The sequence below is a fragment of the Muscardinus avellanarius genome (genome assembly GCF_963383645.1).
Source record: "Muscardinus avellanarius genome assembly, chromosome: 1".
Lineage (NCBI taxonomy): Eukaryota > Metazoa > Chordata > Mammalia > Rodentia > Gliridae > Muscardinus > Muscardinus avellanarius.
The window spans coordinates 120,645,341-120,673,337 of NC_137786.1; the positions used below are offsets into that span (position 1 = coordinate 120,645,341).

General features: G+C 49.0%; 1 protein-coding gene across 1 annotated transcript in view; it reads right to left on the reverse strand.

The window, feature by feature from the left end:
- GRIK4 (glutamate ionotropic receptor kainate type subunit 4) overlaps positions 1-27,997 on the reverse strand; it is a gene marked incomplete at both ends in the record, with an annotated part of 288,755 nt that overhangs the window by 159,722 nt on the left and 101,036 nt on the right. Inside the window, 2 exons of the mRNA XM_080705143.1 lie at positions 3,526-3,623; positions 16,745-16,909. Coding sequence (XP_080561269.1) covers positions 3,526-3,623; positions 16,745-16,909 — 263 coding nt within the window. The remainder of the gene's footprint in view (positions 1-3,525; positions 3,624-16,744; positions 16,910-27,997) is intronic.

Consider the following 27,997-nt stretch of genomic DNA (forward strand, 5'->3'; position numbering starts at 1 on the left):
CTGCACCTTGATGACATTTCCAGAAGGCACTGTCCAGCCTTCTGCCTTGGTCTTCTGGGAAAGAGGTATTAGCAGGTGACACTGGCTGCTTTATTGGCAGCTCAGGCTATTTAGTAGGTAATAGGGAAGTTGAAATGTAATAAGCTGCCATCCATCTTGAGTTTTACTCCGCCGGGCTCATCCCCGGTACCAAGAACCAGGAGAGCTAAAGCTGAGTATGAGTTTCTCCTGGCATTAGAGCAAGCAAGATCGAGCCAGGAGCAGTGGTGCGTGCCTATAATCCCAGTACTGGGGAGACCAAAATGGGAGGATCACAAGTTTGAGGTCAGCCTCAGCAACTTAGTGAGACTCTGTTTCAAAACAAAAAATAAAATATGAATGGGAGTCTAGCTCAAAAACAGAACACCCCTGGGTTCAATCCCCAAAACCAAAAATAAAAATTAAAGCTAAAATAAAAAAATTTTATTTATTTTTATTTTTTATTTTTGGTGGTACTGGGGGTGGAACCCAAAGGCTTTCTACCTCCAGGCTATACTCCCAGACCTGTTTTATATATTTTATTTGAAAACAGGGTCTCACTAAGTTGCTGAGAGCCTCACTAAGTAGCTGAGGCTGGCTTCGAACCTGTGCGATCCTCCTGTCTCAGCCTCCCAAGTGCAGGGATTAAGCGTGCGCCACCACGCCCGGCTAAAATAAAAAATTTTAAAAGCAAGCAAGACTGAAGGTAGACAGCAGGAAGAACAGAAGATCTTGAAAATGGTGAGTTGGTTGGCTTCTGGAATGGATTATTCAAAAATGATTATGGACGTTCCCTCTGCATGGCCTGGCCCAGAGGTTATGTTGCTGGGAGTCTGGGAAGATGTGACCATCTCTGTAGGATTCTACTTCCATGTCCTTTGACATTTTGGGGAGAAGTCAGCCAGAGGTCAGAAATTGGGATGAGAGGAGAATAAAGATTTAGCAAAAGTTGAAAAAAAATTAGACTTCAACAGGCTTAGCCCTTGAACCACAGCCGAAGGCAACCAATGTTTCCAGCAGGGGCTGCAAAGCAGAGTCCACGGAGCCTGGCCAGTCACAAAAGGTGACTGTGAAGGGTGGAGTTGACAGGGCCCGAGGGGTCTTTCTTCCTGCTTGCCTTCTTATCCCAGCTGGATCAGGTATCTGAGCTTCTCCGACAGACAAGGTCCTCCCTGTGTGGCTGCACCAGCCACTGGCTTCTCCCCACATCAGACCCACAGAACACCAGAGCTCTGCCCCTCAGCACCCCACGAGTGTGGAGCCTTAGGGTGCCTGGTGTGGGGCTGGCCATGGACCGGGGAGGAGTCCTTAAGAAGGTGAAGCACACGCGGACTGTGCAGTCTGGAAATGGGTTTGCATCCAGGTTCTGCTGTGAGTCAGGGCAAATGGCTTAACCTACTAAATGTCATGAAGTGCGTATCTGCAGAGGTTTCTTAGGGATGAGAGTCCCTGGGTGAAGGATGCAGTAACTCAGTACCTAAGATGCTAAGTGCGTGTGGATGGTGCTCTGCTTGCGGATGGGAAGGGGAGGGGACCCTCCTTGAAGGGGAACTGGTGGGGAGTCTCCAGCCCCAACCGTGGAGGCAGCCGCTGCTATGCCGGGCCCAGCCCCATCCTGCCGTTTTCTCTCTAAGAAGATCAATCCATAATCGATTTGCAATTGCAAGTACATCCCAGGAAGCCACCACAGAGGTAAAGAGGGAGAGCACAGAGCAGCTGGCCGCGAGGCTGCGGAGACATTAGCTGCATTTAAAGAGATGGACTCCTTGGTGAGAACTCCATCGCTTTTCCCTGGAGCTGGGGGGAATCAGTGTAAGGCAGTTCAACCTCATAAAATATTAAAAGAAATGCATAATCCGAACAGAGAGGAAAGCTTGCTCTGGAAGGAACATGACCAGATGAAGGAGGGGCAGCTGTCTGGCTGGTCCCTGGCACTGGGCCAGGGTGGCAAGATGGAGCTCAGCCTCTGGCCTGAGGTGCCAAGTAGGGCTACGGGAAACGGCAGAGCTGCTGCTGGCCGAGATGAATTAGCCACTGAACCCCAAGAGGAGGCTGTTCTGCAGTGTTTGGAAGAGGGACAGCAAGGGACAATGAAGAAAGTAGAGGGGGAGGAGAAAAGGGAGGGAAAAGAGAAAACGAGGAGTCGAATTCCTCACTAAAGAAGATCAGGGCCCTCGCTGGAATGACGACCTGCTGCAGGCCTGAGATTTACCTGGAGCACACAAGGCAAGAGAGGTCCAAATGAAACATTTGTCCAACTTCCTGGGTGTGGCTTGAGAGATCTTGAGGGGACTATGGGGGAGAAGGGCAGCTTTGTGTCCTGGGCTGGCCTAAGAGGCATCTTCCAGGTTATAAGAGAGGTGTGGAAGATCAGCGTGGACCCAGCTGCTGGAATAAGGCTCTGGGGCTCAACCTCAGCACAGGGATAGGGCTGCCAGGCACTCAGACTTGCCGCTGACAGTTCTGACAGGCCTCAGAAGACAGGGAAGACAAATGATCCACCAGGCCGGGGACCCACCAGGTCCTGTGCTCCTAACAGACATCCTGGCATGGGGGAATTAGCTTCCAGGAGGGTGTGGGGAGGCTCACGCCTGTCTATCCCAGACCCTTCTAAGACTGAAGCTTCTGAAAGCCTGAACCCCATCAGCCTCCAGCACAGGTGTACGGTGTTCCTCCCCAGCCCTTGGCCCAGCCCTAGCTGTCCCCAAAGACCCGGCTAGAAGGCCTTCGTGGCAGAGGGGCTAAGGGCTGATTGTCCATTGTCTCCCAGGATGTATCTGAAGGGAAAGACTGATAAATGTCATGAAGGACTAAGAAACTTGCTGGTAACAGACAGAATCTCTCAAGTTCTGATCCCGTCTTCTCCAGGGAGGGGGCTTTTGCTAGGAAACCATCCCCTACTGCATTTTTCTCCCATGGACTAGAGCTACAGGGAAGGGTCTGGGTGCCCTGAGACTAGAAGAATTGCAGTCAACCCCTTCTCTATACCCCCCAAAGAGTCCCCCCTGAAGGAGCAGACCCTGGAACTGGCAAATGAGGCGGGAGGCAAAAATAAAAATCTCCTTTCTGGAGAACTTATAAAACAGGGGCTTTCAAACTTTATTTTCACAATAAAATCTAGCATCGCCTTCCCCTGAAGCATTCTTCCCCAGAATCCCAATGTCTGACCAGATCACCAGGGAGCTACCCATCTGGCCTGCAGCCCAGGGCTCAGGAGGAGGGGTGGCCACACCAGTTCTTCCATCATGCCACCAACAAGATGCCACTGGAGGTACCACCAGGGACCCCAGGACTGCGGGGCTCAGCTTGAAACGCAGGCTGCCAAACACCTCCCCTGGGGCCCCCATCCAAATAACATGCTCAGCCATGGTCCCCTTCTCGTTGTTGCTCTGATGTCGGCATTAATAGCATCAACCTGGCCCTTCCAGGCCTTAAGAACCCATGATGCCTGGGGTCCTGGGCACAGGCTCCAGCCCGCAGGGGTCCCCCAACCCTGCCAGTACTCACCTCCTTCTCCCCACAGATGTTGCTGATGATGGAGCTTGAGGCCGGGCTCGATGATGGTCCCAGGACAGCAACCACCCCCTTGGGGAGGATCTGACACACTGCAGCCAGTGCCAGGGGCAGGAGAGGAAACAAGGTTTTCATTAGGAGAGACTGGGCCGTCCCTGAGTCCCTATATCTCTATCTGTTGCCTCTCGCCTTCTGCCCACCCCCCGCCAGACCCCTCTCCATCTCTTCCAGGTGTCTCTCCTTCTTCCCAGGACTTCTGGGCTCCAGGACAGTTTTATTGGAGTTTATGGAGAGTATTAAATGAGGAAATGACCCAGGTTATGACAACATACGGCCACAGCCAACAGGGTGCGTAAATTGTCTGGCTGTCACCGAAAGATGGAAGCTAATGGAGGAGCCCAGCAAATGCCTCCTGGCCTGGTCTGCCTAGGGTGGAGACAGCACCAGCGTCACTGCCACAGGGCAGAGGGCCCCGCTTCCGGACAGGCTGCCCAGCCGTCAGTCATTCTTCAAAGGTCCCCAGATATAAAGAGAGTCTGGGAGGAAGAAGGACAGGTGAGCAGGGGACAGAGTGGCCCGGGACACTGCAGGCAGAAAGGGAGAGAGCAGGTTCCGCTGAAGCCAAAGCAGTGGAGAAAGAGACAGGGAAGAGAGACTGGGAGGCAGTGATGAAGAATGAGGGACAGGGCTCACATCTGTCAAGGTCCCTGCCCAGAGCCTGGTATGCTCCTTCCCATCTTACCAACTGGCACGCCCAGGTATGGCACTTCTGCAGTGAGACTTACATGTCGCTCCTTCACCTTGGATGAAGAGCACCTTCCCTCACTCCTTGCTGGCCCCCTCTGGCTGGGATGAACCCGGCCCAGAGCTCTGCAGCTCCCTAGTTTGTGCCTCTATTGTGAGACAATGGCGAGTGTGTCTAGCTGGCTTTAATTTCTCCCTCCCGTAATTTCCCATTTAATTTCAAACCCCTCCCAGGCAGGAATGGAGCCACCTTTCTTTTCAAACTGCCACTTTTCCTGTCCTCAAGCCTTGCAGGACATTTTCTAGATAGTAGCGGCCCAGTTTACAGTGTATTCAACGCTGGCATGAATGGATGAATGGGATGGGTGGTCAGAAGAGGAGGGAAGAATCTAAAATGTTAAAACGTTGGAGACCGAGATAGGAAGGATGGGAGAAGAGGAAGAAGCACAAGGAGAGAGAACGGAGCTGGTCCCGTATTTGCATCTGACAAGAGAAGCAAGACGCCGCCCTTGGGGCGCACGCGAGGTTCCCCGTGGCATGACAGGACATTCGTGTCTGCAAAGCCCAAGGCCTAAGTCTACACACACATTCCCACCATTCACAGCAGGAGTGAGACAGAGCTATTTCTAGCCAGGAGACCATGTTAAAGGGCAGCTTGGTGGCTTTCCCGATCTGATGCCGCTCAGAGCTGCGGCTCAGAGGCTCTCTCCCTCCTGGTTGAGAGTCCTTACCACCAGCTCACACAAGATCTGAACGGGGCACAGGTGGAAAGGTGGGAGGCCAGGGTTTGAATCCTAGAGTTGCAATTTACCATATGAACTAAATGTCTGCAAGGTTTTCTCTCAGCCCGTGGCTCAGGCAGGGATTCCACAAACTCCTGAATCTCAGCTGACCAAGACGCTGCAGGCAGTGGGCACCCCGGGGGATGCTGTGGTGCTGAGTGTCAGAACCATCCTCAGAGGCAGGAGAGATGACCAGGCCTTCCCTCTGAAGAGCCTGTTTAAAGTTCAAGCTATTTCCTAGTGAGTGGCCTCCAGTGATCGTAGCCAGTTTAACACTTTTTAAATTTTGAAACAGGGTTTCACTAAGTTGAAGAGGCTGGCTTCAAACCTGTGATTCTCCTATCTCAGCCTCCTAAGTGCTAGGACTACAGGTGTGTGCCACAATGCTCAGCATGAATTATTAATTTTTTTGGTGGTACTGGCAATTGAACCCAAGGGCATTCTACCTCTGAGTTATACCCCCAGCCCTATTTTACTTTTAATTTAGAAACAGTCTTGTTAAGTTACTGTGTACTGGCCTCGAACATGCTATCCTTCTGTTTCAGCCTCCCAAGCACTGACATCAGAGTTCAGAGTTCAACTCAGTGGTGTACTGAGTTTAATTTTTTCTTTTTTTTTTTTTTTTTTTTTTTTTAGTACTGGGGATGGAATCCAGGGACATTCTACTTCCGAGCCACACCCCAAGCCCTATTTTTTATTCTTTATTTTGAAACAGGGTCTCACTGAGTTGCAGAGGGCCTAAGTAGCTGAGGCTGTCTGTGAACCACCATCCTCCAGTCTCTGCCTCCTGAATGCTGGGATTACAAGTGTGTGCCCCCACGCCCGGCTGAGTTTAATTCTTAACTGCCTGCCCCATGCTTTCAATCCATCACCCTGTCAAACCCTGTGGACAGCCTCCGGGAGGACTCTTTCCTCTGATTTTACCAATAAGGAAATCATATCCTAGAGATATGAAAGAGCTCCCCCCGCACACAGCCACCTATTTTGTTTTCAGAACTCCCTGAAGCTGCCCCTTCATCCAGCTCTTCTCACCACACAGCTGCAGCGCCCGCCCACCTCCTTCTTCCCAATCCACTTTCTCTGAGGTCACCATGACCTGCCACTGGTCCTCCTCAGCTCCTGTTGTGCAGCCTCTGCTGCTGCTGCTGCTGACATTCTTCTTTTGAATTCCCTCTCATGCTCAGCTCACACCATCGGCCAGCTCTCTGGTCATCTTTCTCCTTGCCAACTCCTCTTTTATCTCACCTGCTACATTCTGGGTTTACCTAGGCCTTGCCCACCTGGGCAATTGGGCCTTCTCTCATCTCAGCCCAGATGACCCCACACTCCAAAGTCTGGGTTACAAAGTCAAGTTCCAGTGACCTGCTGGACACAGCCCCCGGCCCTGCCCCCTGGCACTCACAGTAAACATGATGAAGCCCAGCATGCTCATGAAGAACTGGGCTCTGATGCTAGACTGTCTGGGTTTGAATCCCAAAGGCTGTTATTACTAGCTGTGAGATGCTGAGCAAGTTGCTGGACCTCTCTGGGCCTGTTTACTCATCTGTGAACCTGGGATGCTAACAGCACCTCCCTGGCAGGAATGTTGCAAGGATTAAAGTGAGCTTACTCATACATGTGCTGGAGATGGTGCCTCATGTGTTCCATGACCCTTCTTATGATCCCCCTGCATCTTAATTGCTCTTTTCCATAATCTTACACTTCCATGAGGGAAATTCATTTTTATCACCATTTTACAGATGGGAAAATGGAGGCTTAGAAAATCAAAGTAGCGTGTGTGTTCAAGCCGACACAGAAACTGCGCGGTAGAACTGGACTTGACCTTGGAGATCCATCTGGCTTGAAGCCCAAACACTTCTCCACTTCACTCTTCTTAGCCCCACAAGGTCAGGGCCATCCTCACCTTGGACTCCTCGCTAAGGCTAGTCGCTCACTGCCGAGCTGAGGACAGATTCTGCTGCTGGGCCTGCTCTCTCCTGCCACTTCTTCCTACTCCAGGACCTCCGTGCCTACCCCCATCAGGCCCCTTTGCCACCTGCCGGCCTAAGGAGTCTCCCTGTCTCCAGCATTCTTCCTGTCCAATCCCTTCTCCAAACTGCAAGGCATGCTGCGGTCCTAAGACATGGATCTGCGTGCTCCTTGAGGCAAGAGGCCCGTCTCATTTACCCTCCATGCCGAGCAAAGGGCTCAACTCAAGAGATATGAGCCTGGTGGACACTTTCCATAGGACACTGGAAAGAAACTGAATGTCTAATCCTAAGGGAATCGTTATATAAAGTGTGGATCATATGCCCAAATAGACTATTGCTTAGGCATTTTAAATGCTTACGAGCAGTTTATAATAGCATTAAAAAATATTTATGCCACAATATTAAGAGAAAGAAGCAAGAAATAAAATCATATGCAGATATACGTATATGAAGGCCAAGCCCCGTGAATACGGGGGACAGTTCTGCATGAGAAATGACTGAACAAGATGTGATTAAAGCCAACGTTTATCGAGTACTAATTGCGACCCATTCAAAGCACTTACAAGAATTGACTTAATTAAATCTAAAAACAACCTGATAAAATAGGTACTATTACTGTCATACTCGTTTTACAGACACAAAAACAAGAAAAAGAAACTAAAAGCCAGAGTGAAGATTTCACTGCTGGACCTTGGGCTCCGGGGCCCAGCTCCCTCCCCACAGACGCCACAGGGAGCTGCAGCTAAGTGGATCCCAGCCAGCCTGGATCGCTGGGGCAGGGCAGTTTCTTTTCTTCCCTTTCCTTCATTTCTTTACTTTTTACAACAAGCATGCACTGCTCTCATCACCTATGGAATATGATACCACAATCAATACATTTCTTCTGATGGATCGAATTCCAGTGGGGCTGGTCTCCCCGCCACCTGCCTCTCTGGCCCTTCCTCCCATTCTGCAACCTCCTACAATGCTGGCTTGTTCAGAATGTTCCAGCTCACCACCTGCCTGTTTCCAAATGGTAACCTCTGACTGAACCAGGGTACTCAATCTGCTGCCTGAGGCTTGCAGGAGAAGTGGGGAATCTCTGAGCATTAGTGGGGGTTGATATAATTATTTTCTCTAAACCCTGATAAAACTTCTTTCCATGTTGAATGTAGGCAATAAACCACACCATAGTGTCCTGACAATTTTATCACCAACGTTTTTTTTTTAAATCATATTACATTGTCTTTTTTTTTTTTCAGAAATAGAGATTGAGCCCAGGGGTGCTCTACCACTAAGCTGTAACAGTATCCCCCTCCTTTTTTAATCTTATTTTGAGACAGGGTCTTACTAAGTGCCCAGGCTGGCCTTGAACTTTTGATCCTCTTGGCTCAGCCTCCATGCTCAGCTCATAGCTGTAGATATCTTGAAATGTCATTTATATTCATTACTACTTCAAAATTATTCTAGCAGTTAGACCCAATGCTGGGCATGGCCATTTAATACATTAATAAAAAGCACAGATATTATATCACTATTAAAACATTTAAGTGCATTTCCATATCATTGGTTTCCAAGGTCAAGGGACTCATTCTATTTATTCATTTTAAAACATTTTTTTTTATTCTAAGAAAGGGTCCATTAACATTTCTAGTCTGCCACAGTCTAGATTCTCTCCTGTCCTTCTGTCTGGAAAACTCCTACAGCTTCAACAACAGCCAGCTCAGATCTTTTCCCTAGACAAGGAGGCATCTCTTCCTCCCTGTAGCTGAGGCAGCTGCCTTTAGGAGACAGGACAATTTCCCTATTCTCTAAATTCCTAGCCAACTCTGCCCCAGGTAGGCTGATGATATTAGGAAGTTTCTTCTAAAAATAAGTTCTTATAAAAGGCCATAACCCCTAAGACTCTGGAACTGTATGCTTTTTTTGTTTTGTTTTGTTGTTGTTTTGTTTTAAAACCAAACTTGTATGGTGGTAAAGTCGGATCTGCATGGATAGATGTGTAGCTATTTACTGGGTAAGCATGCCTAATCCAAAAATCCAGAATCTGAAATCTGAAACTCTCTGGATACTGACATGATGGTCAAAATGTTTGGGATCTTGGAGCATTTTGAATTTTGGATTTTCAGATTATGAAAGTTGAACCAATAAAGTCTATGCAAATATTTCTTTAAAAATTGAAACTCTTCCTGGCCCCACGCATTTCAGGTAAGAGCTACTAATCTTGTGATAAGTATGAACCCAAGTACACCACATGCAGCTATTGGTGTATGGATATTATCTTTAGTGCGTAGTGTATGTACCACGTGACCTTGCCAACATCTCAAATTCTGGAGTCTAAGCACATCAGGTGTGGGGATCTGTAGATCCTTGCCTGCCCTTCTAAGCTCCTCACAGATGTCTCCACGTGTCTGTCTCCCTTGCTGGATCATAGACTCCTTAAGGGCAGGGGTCATATCTATTCAGTCCTGGCAAAAAGGAATCGGTCATTGGATGCTTGTTCAACTGAACTGACATGATCCAAAATGAGGCCACCAGAATGGAATTAACATCTTACCAGCGGCCATGCCTAGCATTTTCTAGGCTCAGGGAAGTGATTCTTTGTTCAAAATGAAGGATGCCCTGCTCAGGAGAAATGGAAATCACCCATGAAGGGTGTCAGTTCCAGAACTCAGGGCCCTGATTCCAGTCTGAGGACTCTGAGCAGTCCATAAAGGGGCCAGCAGGAGAGGGAGCTGGCTCTACCTCTGCCTCCTGGGGAGCAGAGGAAAGGGGACCTGAGCCCTGAGTGGCATTGCCATGACAACTAAGTTTCCCAGTCAGCAGAGGAGTCAGAGGAAAGCGACTATCAGAACACTTACTGGAATCAAACCACAATGGGGTGTTGTGACCAATGGAGGGACTTCTGCTGTACATGCCAAATGTGGCCTGTATTCGAGGCCTTCAATTTGGGCTGCTGGGAGGCGCTCCTGGGAATCCAGACCATCCTGGCACAGTGGGAGGGTGCCATGGCAAAGGGGGCCCTGAGATGTTAGCCCCAGGTGCTGCTGAATGTCCCTGAGGAAGGGCAGCACTCTTGGTCCTCCGCATGGGCAGGGTTGCTGAGGCACTGGGCTGCCCTCTGAGCCTGGAGGTGGAGGAACCTTGGTTTTAAAGGGTTGACAGAGACCTGTAGCCAAGATGGGAGCACTCAGAGTCCTCCACTTAAAGTCACTTCAAGGTGCAGAAGCCCCAGAGGGGTGGGAAGTCAAGGCCCATCTTTGTAACTGTTTATCCACACATAGGGACACAGAGAAACCATGACTGTCCCAGGCAGGACAAAGCAAACACCAACTCAATCCATTTTAAGGGACTAACTCCTCTGCACTGAAGTATTTGGGGGTGTCTCCTGTTTGGACTCCTCATGTGTGAACAGTGGGCTAAATAGATTGGACTTGCCAGGGAAGTGCATATATGAGAGCAGGAGAGCCTGGTCTCTGCACTACTGTGCCCCACGACAGAGTCTCCTTGACCGGAGCCCCTAAGGGTGGATTCTAGAGAACTAGAATCCACCATTGCCTTCCTCCCCAGTAGCATGTGGTGCTAAGCACCCAGCCTGTTCCCAGCCACTGCACAGGGAGCAACACCATTCCATGCACCAGGCACCTGGCTGCCAGAAACATCACCACCTTGAGTCCTTCCAGTGACCCTCACAGGGAGGAGTCACAGTACCCAGAGCCGCCACCAGGCCAGGCGCTGCTCCCAGGCAGTGTCACCAAGTGAGAACTCTATTCATTCCCATTTTGGAAAAATTTTAATTATTCTCCAGCACAGACTTGGAAGCCAGAACAAAAGCCCCAGGTGCAGATGGAGTTGGTGCTGGAATCCTGGGGTGTCCCCTTTCAGCCTGAGCATGAGCACAGTCTATGCTGCCCACAGACCTGGACTTCACCTCTGCCCCTGCTGCTCTCCCCTACAGCCACGCTCACCTATCTCTCGGCCCCAGTGTACCCCATTTGGTCCAGTCTCAAGCCTTCCTTGATGCTGCTATGCCAAGTACATTCTCTTCCCTTCTCTTTACCTACAGAGCATCCCTGGGTCTGGTCTGGAGTCCTCCTGCCCTCCCGGCCTCTCCTAGTTCTGACCTCCTGCTGCCCCATCTGACCCACTCCCCAGCACATCCTTAGAAGAGCCACCCGAGATCTATGTCACTCTGCAGATGTGTAGGTCTTAGCCTCTTTCTGGAAAATTTTCACAAACCTGTTTCCCCATCTTAAAGCAAGGGGCTTGGACCAGATGATTTCTAGGCTCTTTAATTCAGTACCTTTCTGAGTCTGTATCATGCACCTGGGATAGGAGCAACTCAGAAGGAGGATCAAGGGATATCTGTTAAATGACTCATCACTATTTGTATGCCTTTTTCTTTGGGCTTCTCCCTTTTTTCTCTGCACTGACTTCAATTTATTCTATTAAGCTGATGGAGGGATGCTAGCCCTCGCTTAGTAAAAGTAGCTCCAAATTGCTGGAAGTCATGCCCACAGAGCCCTCAATAAGCTCAAGAGCCTGTGCAGGAGGAGCTGAGCACTGTGCGTCAGGACAGGCGTTAGGCTGCACTAGCTCTGGTACCTAGTGAGTCTTTGGGCTTCAAGAGAGCTGGTGTGGGCAGCTGATGGTATGCCTGGCCTCAAAGAGACTAACTGAGGCCGGGAGTGGTGGCGCATGCTTGTAAGCCCAGCATTTGGGAAGCTGAGACAGGAGGATCGTGGTTTGCAGATAGCCTCAGCTACTTAGGCCCTCTGCAATTCGGTTGAGACCCTATTTCAAAATAAAAAATGAAAAATAGGGCTGGGGATGTAACTCAGAGGTCAAATGCCCCTGGATTCCATCCTCAGTACTGAAAGAGAGAGAGAGAGAGAGAGAGAGAGAGAGAGAGAGAGAGAGAGGGAGAGAGAGAGAGAAGAAGAAGAAGAAGAAGAAGAAGAAGAAGAAGAAGAAGAAGAAGAAGAAGAAGAAGAAGAAGAAGAAGAAGAAGAAGAAAAAGAAAGGAGAGGAGAGGAGAGGAGATGAAGAGAGAGATCACCCAAGGCAAAGGCAAGTGTCGACAGGGAAGCCCCTGCTTCTAGCTTGGCTCTGGCGGCAGCAGGGATGGTGTGTCAGGGCATCTGGATGGCAAAGTGGGGGCGCTTAGTTAAGCTCTAATATGTAAACCGCAGGAGACAGCGATCTATGCAGGAGGCCAGGCCTGTGGGAAAGCTGCAATGGAGGTAGGATGCAGAGGAAAGGAAGAAGGAAGGGCCTGTGGGAGGGAAGGTGACCTAAGGAGTCTTGTCCACCCTTTTATCTCAGATCTGCCAGCTTTGCAGAGCATAGAGGGAATTGGAAAGTCAAACATCTAGAAGCCTGGGGCGACACTGCTGAAAGGGCAGAGGTGGAGGGTCCTGTGTGGGTTGGAGGAAGTCTGACAACTGACCCTCACTTTGACTCAATGCACTGTATGAAATCTGTCTATTTGAACCAGATAGAAGAGAGGTTGGTTTTCTCCCCCCATTTTTCCAGTCTCCAGCTAGGCTATTAGCCAAAGCCCTGTGTGTTATTTTCTATCTCCAGCCTCACATTCAACCATCGGATAAGAGGGGTGACCTCCAGACTCCAGCATCTTTATAATTCATCACCTCTAATTCTCGAAATAACCATGGCTTCCCTGGACTAACTTGCCCACCCTGAAAGGGATTCATGAAGTGTGAGGTATTCAGAGCTTTTAGAAACCCACCTATAACTGAAAGTAAGGCACAGCTGTACCCTGCTAGATTGCCAGTCTCAACTTCAATTGGAGACTCTACTTTCCACAACCTAAAACATCATCCCCAGGACTCTTCTGGATGCAGGGTGATAGATGTGGGGCTGGGGGAGTTGTCCAGGGCCCTGAGTCCTTGGTAGATTTTTAAAATAAACAACGCAAATTAGCCCTCAGAGAGACACATGAGATGGCCCTCCACAACTTCCAACAACACAAAGCTGTCGGTGCACTGAGGAAAACTGGAAGGGATGGGGGATATCCAATTACGATGGATGCTGACATTAAGCAGGCTGCCTGAGACAAGCCAGAAGCTAGCACTGCCGCCTGGGTATGGCCCAGCTTTGAAACAGGAGGAAGGCCAGGTGGAGGCTGGCTCGGCAGAGCTGGGAAGAGAATAAAGCAAACAATGAAAGCCAGGGCTGCCGAGTGCTGGATAGCTGCTGGAGGCCAGTGCCGAGCACCTCACCTGCGCTGTCTCCTGTGATGCACGGAACCATCCCAGGAGGTTGTGCTACCATCACCTTCATTCTAAAAATGAGGACACTAAGGCACCAAATGGCTAAACAGCCTGTCCACATCCACACAGCGAATAAGTAGACCCAAGCTGAGCGTGGCGGTGCTTATCTGTAACCTCAGGGCCTGGGAGGCTAAGACGAGAGGATTGCAGACAGGTTTGAGGTCAGCTTAGAGAGTGTCTATCTCAAACCAAAGAGAAAAATAGGGCTTGGGTGTAGTTCAGAGGTAGAGTCCTCCTGGGTTCAATCCCCAGTACAAAAAAAGACAAACTCCCCAAAGTAGGAATCACAGAGCTCTGACCCTTCCCACACCCAGGGATATAGTCTCTTTCATACCATCCATCTCACAATACTCCCAGTGACATCCAGTCCCCATCCTCCTCCTGAATCAACCAATAGCAACCTCCCATCTTGTTTCTTTGAGAGGAAATGAGCTGGGCTGGAAGCTTACTATGACACACCTTGGCGGTATTTGAAATCCGTTGAGGGGAGCAATCTGGCTTCAGATGAAAAGCTTTGGAAGCAGAAAGATCTAGAAGCCCTCTTTTCCAACAAAAACTAAACGTGCCTTAAACATACAGAGATGTAAAAGCTGAACCAAGAGCCACTTGCTAATAAAATACTTGGCACCTAAAAGAAGGGCACTAAAAAATATGCCCAAAGCTCTGTAATGTGGAATAAGGATACCAATTTCCTTTATTCCCCTGATTCATCTGGTATAATGTCTTAGATGCATTGACTTTACCAAGACCAGCTGCACAGGTCATTGGGAAAGGAAATTTACATCTGCTGATGATACCATACACCATGGGCAAATCTGTTCTCCTAATCTTGCCAGAGAAATCCTAAGAGCCAAGGGAAAGAAAGGAGGAGCTTGTTTTTCAAAATGTGGTTTACAGAAATCTGGGCCTTTATCTGAGACCTGCAGACTGGTCCAAGACATTCGTAAGAAATCACCACCACCATTCTGGTTTCATTTGGAAGATCTTCGGAAATCTGTATCTCTTTTTCACTGGTCTAGAAATTAGCACTGAGGACAACTCAGGACTTGGGTCTGTTTCTTGCCCATTCATCATTACCCTAAATCAAGCATAACGGGCACTCACTAAAATATGTATCAATTGACTGATTGACTAGATGAAGGGCCATTTGGGGACTTTTCCATCATACCCGCTCCTGGAGTGATTTGTACCCACGGATCCTGGGGTCTCACTGGCCCTGTTCTGCACAATCGGAACCACCCTCAGTCACAGTCACAGGACCGGGAATGAGCACTGTCCCTGAGGGTAGGCAGTAGACAATCTGACCAACACGTGTACCTTACAAGTCTGGCCACACAGCAAGATGAGCTGGAACACACGGATGCCCTACCTGGGGGACCAGAAGAGGTCCCAAGGGAGGGTACCGCTGATGTGCCCCCTCTGAGAAAGACCTGCAAGCCACTCAAAAGCAGGGATCATGCCCATCTCGTCTCCAGCACTGCTCCCAATGCATCATGCCCTAGATTATGCTAGATACAGTAAATGCTCAATAAAAGTTCTTGAATGAATACACAAGGAGAAAAGTGAGGCCTGAAGGCCAGGCATGGAGGCGCACGCTTGTAATCCCCGCGCTTGGGAGGCGGAGACAGGAGGATCGTGCTGGTTCAGAGCCAGCCTCACTGGCTTAAGAGACCCTGTTTCCAAATAAAAAAAATAGGTCTGGGAGTGTAGCCCGGAGGTAGAAGGGCTTCCAGGAACTCCAGTACCATAAAAAAAAAAAAGTGAGGCCTGGGAGGTCATTATGGAACAAGCTCATGATGTATATGCCCAGAAAACCAAACTAGAGAGAGCAAAGAGTGCATCAGAGAGTAAAGAGCATTTAAAAGTTATGAGAGCGAGAGAGGGGCTGGTGGGTATTGGAGCCCTTGCCTACTTCTCCTCTGACCCTTTCTGGGTCTTTACTCCTGCCACACTTGGGCCAGTGTGAGCGCTCTTTTCTGAAAATCCTAACAGTCCAGTCTAAAGCATGCTGGAGCCTCATGTGGAACACCACATGTTGGACAGAGATACTTAAGAAGTTATTCTTTGGCTTTATGTTGTTTATTTGGTTTTGCGACCAAGTGTTATTAAAGGTCTAGATTGGATGGAAAAGGAGGGTACAGGGACTCCGAGTCTTAGGGGATAGATTTGTCATTTAAGGGGCCCTCGCTACAGTTGGCTCTTGAGTGTCCCCCAAGGACCCAAGTGCTGAAGGCTTGGTCGCCAGCCTGTGGTACTACTGGGAGATGGAGGAACCTTTTCCAGGTGGGATGTAGAGGAAGTGTGTTAGGTAATTGGGAGTGTGCCCTTGAAGGAGATATTGGGGCTTTGCCCCCCTTCCTCTCTCTCTCTGCCTCCTGGCCACCATGAAGTGAGCAGCCTTGCTCCCCCATGTCCTCCCACCGGGACATTCTGCCTCAGTACAGGCCCAAAGCGAGGGACAATCAGTCATGGGGTGAAGCCTCCCAAACTGGGAGCCAAAGTAAGCTCTTGCTCTTTGCAAACTGGTGGCCTCAGGTGCTTTGCCTGGTGACAGAAAGCTGCCTAACAGCCCTCCCCCTTCCCTCTGCATGAGAGCTCTTCCCAGCTTAGCCATGAGACATCAGCTCACACACTTGGGCCTAGACCCCTGAAGTCGCCCAGGTTACGGCAGCAGCATGACAGAGCATCACGGGGAGGTGTGTGGGTAGTGCTCTGCGTTTGCAGGTGCCATGACCTGCTCAGCCGCTGACTTGCTCTGCAGTCAGGCAAATTATTTGGTTCTTTGGAGCTTCGATTTCTTTTCACAGGTGGAAGTAATAACACTTACTTCCCTATTATGATGATTAAAAGCAGTGCTGAGTACATAGTAGGGGTGCCCTATGTATGGCTTTAATGACATAATGTGTGTATGTCTGCAATTCACAAAGCATCTGCATATATATATATATATATATATATATATATATATATATATCAATTTAAATCTCACAACAATTTGCAAGATTTGCCAAGTTGAGTTCAGCACTCCCACGTCACAGGTGAAAACACTGAGGTCCAGCAAGGGTAAGTGACTTGTCTGAGGTTATCCACAGAGTGAGCAGCCCAACTCCATCCCAACCCTGGTTTTCTTGCAAGATGAGGGATCAGACTGAGATGTTCTCAATCATACACAAGATCTCATTCAGGGCAGTGTGCACAAAATTCCCAGGAGATGAATGAAGCTATATATGAATGAATGAATGAATGAGAAGATGAATGAATTAGTTAGTATGCGCTCTTGATTTGATTCAGTGAGACCTGGGAGTCTCGTCCAGGCTGAAGTCCTCATAGGCCCTCTTGCTGCATGTCCTCTCTTCTCCTCCAGGGATCTCTACCCCAGAGGCCCGGCACTGGGTGCCCCTCATGCCGCCAGCTCGTCCTCTGCCGCCCTGTCCCTTCTACGTACTGGTTTCTGCAGTCTCGTACTCGCTGTCTCTGAGGAGCTCAAAGATGTCCACTTCGACCTTGGCCTTGCCCAGCCTCTCAGGAGCACGGTTGATGCGGTTCTTGGCCAGGGTGATGGAGAGTCGCTCCCCTCTGCTGCACTCCATGGGGTCATCCAAGATAGCAGCTGTGGGCAGGCAAGCACACGACACAGTTGGTACGCCACCCACTACTGGTCTCCCTCCTCCTTCTCCAGCCTCCCTGCAGCTGCCTTCTTCCTCCACAAGGCAGTTCCCAGTCCCCCTCCACCTTGACATCCTCAGCACTATCCCCCAAGCAAGCTTTCTGGGGGCACTGAATTCTAAAGTGGGTGGGTATGACCTCAGGAATCTTGTAATGACACTGTTGGCCACCAGGGGTCTTACCTATATGAGGTCCACGGGCCCCCTTGCAATAGGTATACATGCACACAGACACACAAGTGTGCCCTCCTTCAAAAATAGAATTCTGGGCATATGAGAAACGTTTCTGGAGGTGAGAGGGCTAGAGGAAGCCCCGTTGCAAGGCAGAGCTGTGGGAGCAAGGCTGAACCCTGGCACCCCAGGATCTGACACCCACGAGCCACAGCATAGAGGTGAGCTACGTAGCTTCTCTCAACCTGTCACCTCCACTCAACACCAGGAATAGTAAAACAACCTCCTGGGGCTGGTGCAAGGATTCAATTAAGATAGTGTAGGTCAGTGACCATCAACAAACCCAGTCAGTGCAACATTCAGTGTGGGCGACTAGAAATAAATAATAGAGTAGCAAAGGCTGCCAACTCCTGGAAACAGTGTGAAGAGAAAGTGATACGGTGCCACCAGGTGCAAATCCTAGTCCTACTGCTTAATAGCTATGGGAGGTCAGTCTTTTCTCTTGGAGAATGGGGGCTACTGTGAAGATTCCATGTGATAATATGTGCTTGACACAGTATCTTGCTTATAGTAGGCATAGTCACTAAATCTAGTTACTGAGATCCTTAATTCTTTTGATAAAGTTACAAAAATTAAAATGTACACACAAAAACTTGTATCTAAACCTTTATAGTAGCATTATTCACAAGTGACCCAATGTGGAAACAACCTAAATGCCCATCAACCAATGGATACGTAAAATGTGGGTGTTCTATGAAATAGAATATAATTCAACGATAAAAACAAATAGTGTGACAATAAAAACAAATACACCTGGAAATATGGATGAATCCTGAAAACATTATGCTAAGTGAAAGAAGCCCGACTCAGAAAACCAGTTGCTGGGTGGTTCTATTTATATGAAATGTCTAGAATAGGTGAATCCATACAGGCAGAAGTAGACTGATGGTCGCCAAGGACTGGAGAACTGGAGGGAAGTGGGAGTGACTGCTCATGAGTACAGTGTTTCTTTTGGGGGTGAAGAAAATGTTCTAAAATTGACTGTGGTGATGGTTTGCACATCTCTGGAAATATAGTAAGGACCAGTGAACTGTAAACTTTAGGCGAGTGAATTATGTGGTATGTGGAATGAATATATCTCAATAAAACCATTGTAGAAAAGAAGAGATCAAGTTTATCTTTCAGAGGTTGAAGTGAACAGGGGGAATCAACTAAATGGACTTTACTAATGCATGGCTCCTGCATCTCTGTGGCCAGGTTGGATAGAGACCCCAGTTCCCCCCTGCTGTCTTTTCTGTATATTGTTCCCACACGTGCTTGCTATCGCCATTTCGTACATGAAAACACAGGACACCGCATATGACAAAGCATTTTTCCTAATCTGAAGATGTATTTATACGCATAACCTCACCGAACAATAAAAGTTCAATTTAATTTACTTCAGGTGGCCGGCCAGGCATGGGCCAAAAGCAGTGCATCCTAAAACCTAGACAACAAAGTGGGCCTCTCTGAATTAACTAGCAAAGTCCACTCACACCTGAGGTGACCAGCCACCTGCAGGAGCAGCCAAAAGACTGTCAGCATGTAACTGACGAGCCTGGGGACACTTCAAATCCCACCACGGTAACCTCAGGGAGCAAGAGCAGAATGAAATGGGCCTGGGAAGCAGAAGCCAAAACGATACACTGCTGAGCCAGGATCACAACTTTGGTGCTAGAAGGGAAGAGGGAATAAAGGAGTGTCCCTCAAATGATGTTCTCTGGCAGATCCCTGAGGGCCCTTCTAGGAGTAGACAGAAGGTTGCCTGGGGGTGTCTAGCTCTATGCCACTTGAACTAGCACAACTCCATACCCATCAATTGTAAATACTGAGGTTCCACGTAAGATCTGAGGTTGCATGGTTAAACATATAATGGGAACAGCTGGCTAGCCCCAGAGCACAGAAAAGAGACAGCTATAATGTCGGGAATTGGCAATGCTGGCCAGGACAGGCCTGGGAAGGAGACCCTGGATCCATGACACCGCACCTTCATGTTAGTCAGTGTGCTTATTCAGTGGCAGTGCTGTGTATATAAGTGCTCAGTGGATCTGGTCTCTAAAGATGCAATACCTTCTCTGAGATGCATGTTTATCTTCACATGGAGACTAGAAATCAGGAGTCAGAGGACTCTCCCAACCTGCCCACATCTTGGGGGCTGGTGAGAAGCTGAGGTCTGCTCATTCTGGCTTCATACCCTGCAGACTTCACCAAGGTTCATCTTGCTCATGAAAACCTGTCTTCCTGGGGATGTGAGCTGAGCACAGAGTGTCACACACAGGTAGGAAGCATGAGCCCTGAAGGCACTGTGAAGAAGTGCCACAAGGCTAACCGACCCTGAGACACCAACAGGAACCGGCTGGAGCCTGGGTCTCTGAACGTGCCCCAGGAAACTGGCCCCTTCCCAACCTTTCCTGTGAGATCTTCAGACCAGAGGCAGCGTGCCTTTCTGTGTCATGTGACCTCACTGTTACCAGCTTTTCCATCTATGACCTACTAGTTATTTTAAAAATCACTTGCAATAAAACAATCTCTCAGAAAATGCCTCCCATGGTTTGGATCTTAAATGTCCCCAAAAGGCTCATCTGTTGAAGGCTTGGTCCACAGCCTAGTGAGCTACTGGGAGGTGGTGGAGCCTTTAGGAGGTGGGGCCTCAGGAGGAAGTGAGGTCACTGGGTGTGTGACCCTGGCATGAATACTGGGACCTGGTGGCGGCGGCCTCCTCTTCCTCCTCCTCCTCCTCCTCCTCCTCCTCCTCCTCCTCCTCCTCCTCCTCCTCCTCTTCTTCTTCTTCTTCTTCTTCTTCTTCTTCTTCTTCTTCTTCTTCTTCTTCTTCTTCTTCTTTTCTCTCTCTCTCTCTCCTTACTGGCCTCCATGAAGTTAAGTAAGCACCTCTGTTCCACCACACAGACTCCACCATGATGTTCTGCCTGGCCACAGGCTCAAAGAAATGGGGCCAAGTGAGCATGGACTGAGACCTCTGCAACCATTAGCCAATAAACCTTTCTTCCTTTAGGTTGATTTATCTCAGGCATTTTGCCACAGAGGTGGAGAACTGACTCACACAATGCCCACATTCTCTATGAATCTAGAAATGCAGGAATTTTTTTTGTGGTACTGGGGTTCCTGGAAACCCTTCTACCTCCAGGCTACACTCCCAGACCTATTTTTTTATATTTTTATTTGGAAACAGGGTCTCTTAAGCCAGCGAGGCTGGCTTCGAACCTGCATGATCCTCCTTTCTCTGCCTCCCAAGCAGAGGGATTACAAGCGTGCACCACCACGCCCGGCACAGGAATGTTTTGACCTGGATGTCCATGCCCCTGTGCCCCTATAAAGGGCACAATTACATCTATACTGCAGGAGGTGACACATACCAATGGGCCTGTTTCAGGGTAGAGCCATTCCATCCTTTGCAAAGGACACATTCAAGATGTGGCCTACAGAATTCACCACCTCCTACCCTACCCCAATGCATATGGTGAAGCCCTAACTCCTGATGGGGCTGCACTTGGAAATAAAGTCTTTAGGAGGCAACTGGGTTTAAATGAGGTCATAATGTTGGGCCCTAATCTCATAGGATTGATTATTGTCCCTCTCAGAAGATACAGCACAGAGCTCACTCCCTCTCTTCCCACCATCTGAGGACACAGTGAGAAGGTAGGCATCTACAAGCTAGAAACCCAATAGGCACACTCTTTTAGCTTGAACTTCCCCACCTCCAGAATGTAAGAAAGTTCTGCTGTGTCAGCTGCTTAGTCTGAGGTACCTGTTACGGCAGCCCGAGCTGATTAAGATAATGAGCTAATATAAAACCAGAAACCCAGATGTGCAGGACTCCAGTCAGCCATGCAGCACACTGCAATCAGCTCACAGAGCATCACTTTGTGACAGAGGGATCATGGGCAGGAGGAGAGGAAAGGTGGCATTTTCTATTAAAGGGGACTGTGAGCCCCCCCCCCCCAATGCCCTTTCCTCTCTCCCTCTTGCAGGGTTAGCCTAGCAGGACTCTATACTCCCGGGTATTTGGTACTCATAGTATGCACTAACTCACTAGGATCCAATATTCTGCTCCTAGTACCCCTCCACCCCTGTGCCATCCCACGCACCACTTTTCATTAATGTTTTAGTTCTAGACAGTGATTAATTTCTGGCTGGGAAGAGCCTCAGCTGGGTGGTTGGTTGGCATCAAACATACTGGGATGGGACAATTAGGATGATGACAGAACTGGATCCTGGAGGCAAAGTGGGAGGTGCAGGCTCTTGGGACAGCAGAGGAGCATGTTCCCAGCAGGTTGTTGCCCAACAGCATACTTGCTCTTGGGCAGTCCCAGGAGAGGGCCAGGTGTATGCAGGAGAGCAGTGTGTTCAAGACTTAATGTGCAGCTGATGCTCCTGGCCCACACCGCACCCCACAGGCCTGGTTTCCCAGCTAGATCAGGATGTTCAGAGTTCCCAGCTGTTGCCAAATGAAGTTCCATATGTGCCAGCACAGCCTGGGGCCCTGGGGACCACTCTGCAGGACCAGCAGTCACCAAAAGGCCAGGAGCTCTGAGCTGTTGCAAAGGGTGGGGCCAAGATAGAGACCCATGCAGTGACCATATTCTCTGGTTCACTGGCTAGGTCTCCCAGTGGTCTACACTGGGGGGCTTTGCTACAGAAAATTATCTTCTCACTATTCTGGGGGCCAGAAGTCTGAGACTATGATATTGGCAAAGTTGATTTCCTCTCATGATAAACTGATTATGGGTGCATTGCCTGTAATCTCAGTATTTGGGAAGCTGAGACAGGAGGATTACAAATTCCAGGCCAGCCTCAGCAACTTAATAATACCCTCTTTGAAAAAAAAAAAAAAAAAAGCTGACAGCCAGGCATGGTGGCACATGCTTGTAATCCCAGTGCTTGGGGGGCTGAGACAGGAGGACCGCACAGATTTGAAGTCAGTCTCAGCTACTTAGTGAGGCTCTCAGCAACTTAGTGAGACCCTGTTTCCAAATAAAGTATAAAATAAGTCTGGAAGTATAGCCTGGAGGTAGAAAGCCCCTGGGTTCCACCCCCTGTAACACACACACACACACACACACACACACACACACACACACACACACAAGTTGAGTGTAGCTTGGAGGTAGAACACCTTGGGTTCAATCTCCAGTAATAATGAGATATCACAACATAACTATAGAATGGCTGAAGTTAAAAAGCTCGACAATTACAAGTGTAGGCAAGAATATAGAGGACCTGGAGCTCTCATGCACCCAACTTCCTCCTCTCCTCTCCTCTCCTCTCCTCTCCTCTCCTCTCCTCTCCTCTCCTCTCCTCTCCTCTCCTCTCCTCTCTTCTCCTCTCCTCTTCCTCCTCCTCCTCCTCCTCCTCCTCCTCTTCTTCTTCTTCTTCTTCTTCTTCTTCTTCTTCTTCTCTTCTCTTCTCTTCTCTTCTCTTCTCTTCTCTTCTCTTCTCTCTCTCTCTCTCTCTCTCTCTCTCTCCTCTCCTCTCCTCTCCTCTCCTCTCCTCTCTCCTCTCTCTCTCTGCAGAACTGGGGATTGAACCAAGGGGCATTCTACCTTCAAGCTTCACTCCAGCCCTATTTTTATTTTTTATTTTGAAACAAGGTCTAAGTTGTGGAGGGCCTCACTAAGTAGCTGAGGCTGGCTGCTAATCTGCAATCCTCCTTTCTCAGCCTCCCAAGTACTGGGATTACAAGCATCTGCCACCACACTCGGCTTCTCCTCTATCTTCTACATGTGCCTAGTTGTGCTTCTAAAATCTCACATTAGGACACTAGTCCTCAGCCCACCTGCTCTTCATTGTCTAGTCCTTAAAGAACTTACTCTCAACTATCAGCTCCATGTAGACAATGCCAAATCCCTATTACCAGGGGCAGTATCTCCTTCACACATCAGACTAAAAAAATGTCCCTTTGGAAGGCCTTTCAATTTTCTGTCCAAAATATAAGCCATTCTTTTTTTCCTAGAATTAGGCATTTTTTCTGACTTCCTGGCCTCAATTAATAGCACAGTTGCCTGCTTGCAAACCCCTGGCAGAGAGCTGTCTCGCACTCTCCCCTTCCCTCCAGCCATGCCATCTGCTCGGTTGCTGAGGATGGCCAAGAGATCTGCTTCCCACCCACTGTCGGTTGCGGTTCCCACTGCCGCTGCCGCCTCCTATCCCAGCTCAGTGGCTCTAATGGCTCTGACTTCAAGCCTGCCACTCCCCACAATAGGCATGCCCACCTGGCCCCAAGGCCTCCATGCTTTTCCAGTCTCACAGCCTGTGAATCCTATGTGATCCGTTGGTATATTCAGGTTGTCCCTGCTGAACATCAAACAGAGCATGTTACTTTACCTTGGGCTTGTTTGTCCAGGTAGCCCCTCCCAGCTTTTCTATAACCATAGCCAAATCATGCCAAAATAACACTCCATCTCACTCTCCACCTTGAGCCCAGGCAAGCACTGCACACTCCAGTCTCATGGATTTCACCCCCTCAAATCCTTTAAAGCATTCACTGTCTATACCTTTCATTGATGTACTGAACTTTGTAACTGTGCAGAAAATGTATTCTCTTGCTGTTTATGTGATGCTGCTGCTGACCAGGGTAAAGAATATAGGTAGGTAGAGATGAGGGCTGCCCTTTTCTGACTCTGGGGAATGGGAAGGAGGATGGTTTTGGTGTAGTAATGGTTAGGTTTGAGGCATGCTGTTTAGTTATAAAGTTGCTGGCCTGGCTCTCCAGAAACCAGTCCAGGCTGAGGATCTTCAGGGTGAGGTTGGCATGACAGCGTGGACTCAACACTAGGTGGAGATCAGGGGAGAGGAGGAACAAGGCCAAGTCCCCGGACACTTGAGACTGAGCGGGTGGGGGAGAGAGGGAGACGTGATGGTGAGGTCAGGGGCTCGAAGCAGGACAGGCATCTAGTGAACAAGGACTGGGACTTTCAATGAGATGTGGCCACTGAGAAGCCCTAGAGACTTCTGCAAGAGCCTTTCCAGCATGGAAGTAGGTGTAGCACCTCAACGGCAGCAGGGAAGAAGTGAATGGAAAGCTCGTTCTCTTGTCTTAGAAGAAGAGAAATGTGATTAGGATTGCAAATGGAAGGACTTCAACTGTCCAACAAGGAAGGGTTTTGTTTTATTTTTTTGTTTTGCTTTTTGGTATTGGGGATTGAACCCAGAGGCATTCTAGTTTCAAAATACACACAGCCATTTTATTTTACTTTTTATTTTGAAACAGGATGTCACTAAGTTGCTAAGAGTCCTGCTAAATTACTGAGGCTGGCCACAAACCTAATATCTCAGCCCCCCCCCCCCCCCGCGCCAGATCTGGGATTACAGACACGGGCCAACACACCGGCCACAAAGAAAAGTGTTTAGATTAAGATGAGAGGGCTCAGAAGAAAGAGCCACTAGGGAGGGGGATCTGATCATCGGATCATATGCCTGCCTGCAGTGACAGAAGACACAGCTCCCTCCCCAAGGCGGCAGGGTGAGAGGAAGGGGACATGGCAAAGACCACTCACCACCCCACACCCTTCACCCTTGTTTTCTGTTAATAACACAGTGCCCCAAGCTTAGCTGGATGCACAGCGCCCAACTGCAGACTATGTGTGCTAGCCTTCCCTGAGCTCAGGGAGGCCATGGGCTGGGTCTGGGCGGGTGGGTGTGAATGGAAGTGACTGTGCCTTGGACTTGCCACCCCTTCGCTGCCGGCTGGAAATGGTGAACACGGGAACACATGGAAATCAAATGCCGACGATGATGCCGGAACATGGGCACACTGCTGGTCTCTCCCCACCCTCGGGCTACCATGCACTGTCAGACCCAGGTGGGGGAAAAGTACACTTCCATCCCTGAGCAGCTGTGTCCCAGGTCTCTTCATTATCAGCCTTTATTCCAACCCGGTGCTGTGCTGTCCAACAGAAATGCAGTGCAAATCCTGTGAGTCTAAACCACACTGAAAAGGTCAAAAGAAACAGGTGAGAGTATGAAATTAAACCCACTTTCTAAATAGTATTATGTTGACGTCTAATCACTACAAATAAATCATTGTTTTCATACTCAAACTTCAAGCTTTAGTGTGTATTTTATGGTTATAGCCCCCCTCCAATCAGACGAGCTCCGTGTCAAGTGCTCAGCAGGTTGTAGATGCTGAACTGAACAGCGCAAGTCTAACTCAGGGTGACGGATACCGCTGTGAATGAGCACTCGGTAGGAGGAGGGGCAGGTGAGGCAGACTGAGCTGGGTTGCTTCTATTTTCTTTAAGGAGAGGAAAGGGCTTCATGTTCTGAAGCAAGTTAGAGTAACAATGGTAGGGGAGGAGGTTTCAGGTGCACAGCTTAGAATCACTACCCTAATATAGACCTGCAATTCCATCTGGGCCCAGTTGACATGAAGAGATGCTGACGTGTCATAAAGTGTGGACCAAAACAAGGCAGGTGGACATGGACTCCCAGGAACAGGTTACCAGGTGGGTGTGCAGGACAGGGAGCCAGAGAGCTGAAGATGCCAGCAGGAAGTGATGGGGGACAGGCTGTAGTGAGACCCTCAGGAACTTAGCAAGACCCTGTTTCAATTTTTTAAAAATTAAAGAAGGGCTGGAGGTATGGTTTGGAGATAGAATACTTTTGAGTCCAATCCTCAGTACCCACCCCCAAATAGAGGTAGGTCCTGGTGTGAGTTTATGGTTAGACTTTGACAGTGTCAAAGTCTTTCACACTCCCAGAGTTAAAGGAGGACATAATCCCTGGGGAAAATTATGAATAAAGTCCTTGGTATAACCAGAAATTACATCTACAGTTTAGTGCCTTATAAATATGACCACTTTGCAAGATCTCTATGTATTTTGTTTATGTTACCAGTTCGCCTCCTTAAACCAGTCCTTTCTTTCTCTGGATCTTGCTATCTCCCTCCCAGTTTTCTTTAGGGAAGACCATCCCCATGTGTTTGCTTTCCAGCCTAGTCATAGAGGAAGCCCGCTGGGTCTGGGGCAGCTACACCAGGCAGCTCTGGTGGCTCCACACATGACTGGCTGCCTGGTGCCCAGTATATCCACAATCACGGCTCACTGCTCCCAGAGCCAGGCTGGGGGGAGAACAGTGAGCTGGAGCCGCCCATGTGTCTTATCTAATGGCTGCTGGTGACAGCCTTCTGGCTGAGTTGTGGAACAGAGCAGGAACGAAGGCAGGAGGGGCGTGGAGCGATGGAGGCTGCTGGGAGCCTTAATGGCTTTGCATGTACAAGGATGCCAGGCAAGGTCTGCTTCTAACTCCAAAGGAGCCTGAGCCCAGATCGGCTTTATGGGCTGGGGTCATTCAATCTGGTGAGCATTTACTGAGCCCCTATCTTGCGCTGGGCACCAGTGGGGAGAGATAAAATTGAGAATGCATGACATAAAGGCAGGAATCACTCATGGACTTGTTGGGGAGATGCAATGAGGGTGGGGAGTGAAGGTAGAGACCACGAGCTACATGCTAGGTAGACTCTGACACACGAGCCAACAGTGCTGCACGCTGCGTCCACCCACTGACCCATCACAGTCACATCATTTCACCTCCCTGATGCCACAGAAGGAGACTCTAAACCATCCACTTTACCAGAAGCTTTGAATGCAGGAGCATTGTGCCCACCAAGTCTCTGACGCAGGACCCCATCGCCTCTAAATGAAAGTGGGATGATGAGGAAACTGGAGGATAGACACGTTTGGTGCCGGCTCGTCGCCCCTCCGCCTGGAGGAGGGGCGGGAGAAGATGACAGATGAGAATGGCTTTGACTTCTCTGCAAGATGATGGCTGGAAAAGTCTGCAGGGCTATGACTTCGACTGTCTCAACCTTGGAGTGATCTCTTTTCCTACAAGTCATGGTTCTTCTTATACATGGGCATCATCCCCCAGGGACTGAGTCAGAACAGAGCAGGAAATGTTTATCCAAGAAGACATTGGGATTTAGAGTCTAAGCGAGGTACCCCAGTGGGACAGAATAGAATATTCATGTGTTCAGTCATTTGAACAACATTCAGATAATCTGTCAGACTCTCTCTCTCACCCTTTTTCTAAGGTAGAAGAGAAACGATTCCTATCAACAAAATGTGTCAGAAGTTTAGTTCACATTGTAATTGTGATTTCTGATTGGGGGGGGCAGTCACCGTTGTATGTGCAAAGTCCTGGATAAGCCGATGTGTAGAATGTAGGTTGGGGCCCTGCCTCCCTACTTCCTGGGCCCTGTAAGGCTGGGGCTTGGCTGCCTACCTCCCAGGGGCCTTAAACATCTTTTGTGACACTTCACCAAAACAAACACCTCTCGGGTCTGTCCTCTCTCAAAATGCCCCACTGTACATGAGAGTCTTTCCTTGAAACTAGCTTTTCTATTTAGATAACGTCCACAAGGGCCTCAGGGCTATCCCTGAAAAGAAGCATTTCTGTGGAAGGAAAATGGGGAGGAGCTGGGAGCCAACTCAAAAGGCAAAGGCCTTCTTTCTCACGAGAGCTAAGGAGATTGGTCCAAGATCAGGAGGGGCGGAGGCCGCACAGGATCTGCCAGACTGGCCTTCCTGGGCAGGCTGTGTTGATTGGCTCAGCTTCTTTAAGAGCTGCTGGCTGGGAGAGAGGCTAAGCTAGTGGTTGTGAAAATATTCAAAATGCTTAGAGGGACAGGGAAGAGAAAGAACACTAACTTCAGCGGATAAAAAGCAGCCCCATTCAGATGCCATATGCCACAAAAACAAAAAGCTAGTAAATTTAATTTAGTATGGATCATGCAATTACCCACTTTAAAAATTAAGGACCGAGACTATAAACCCACTAAACTTCAAATCTTCATAATGGGCAGTTAA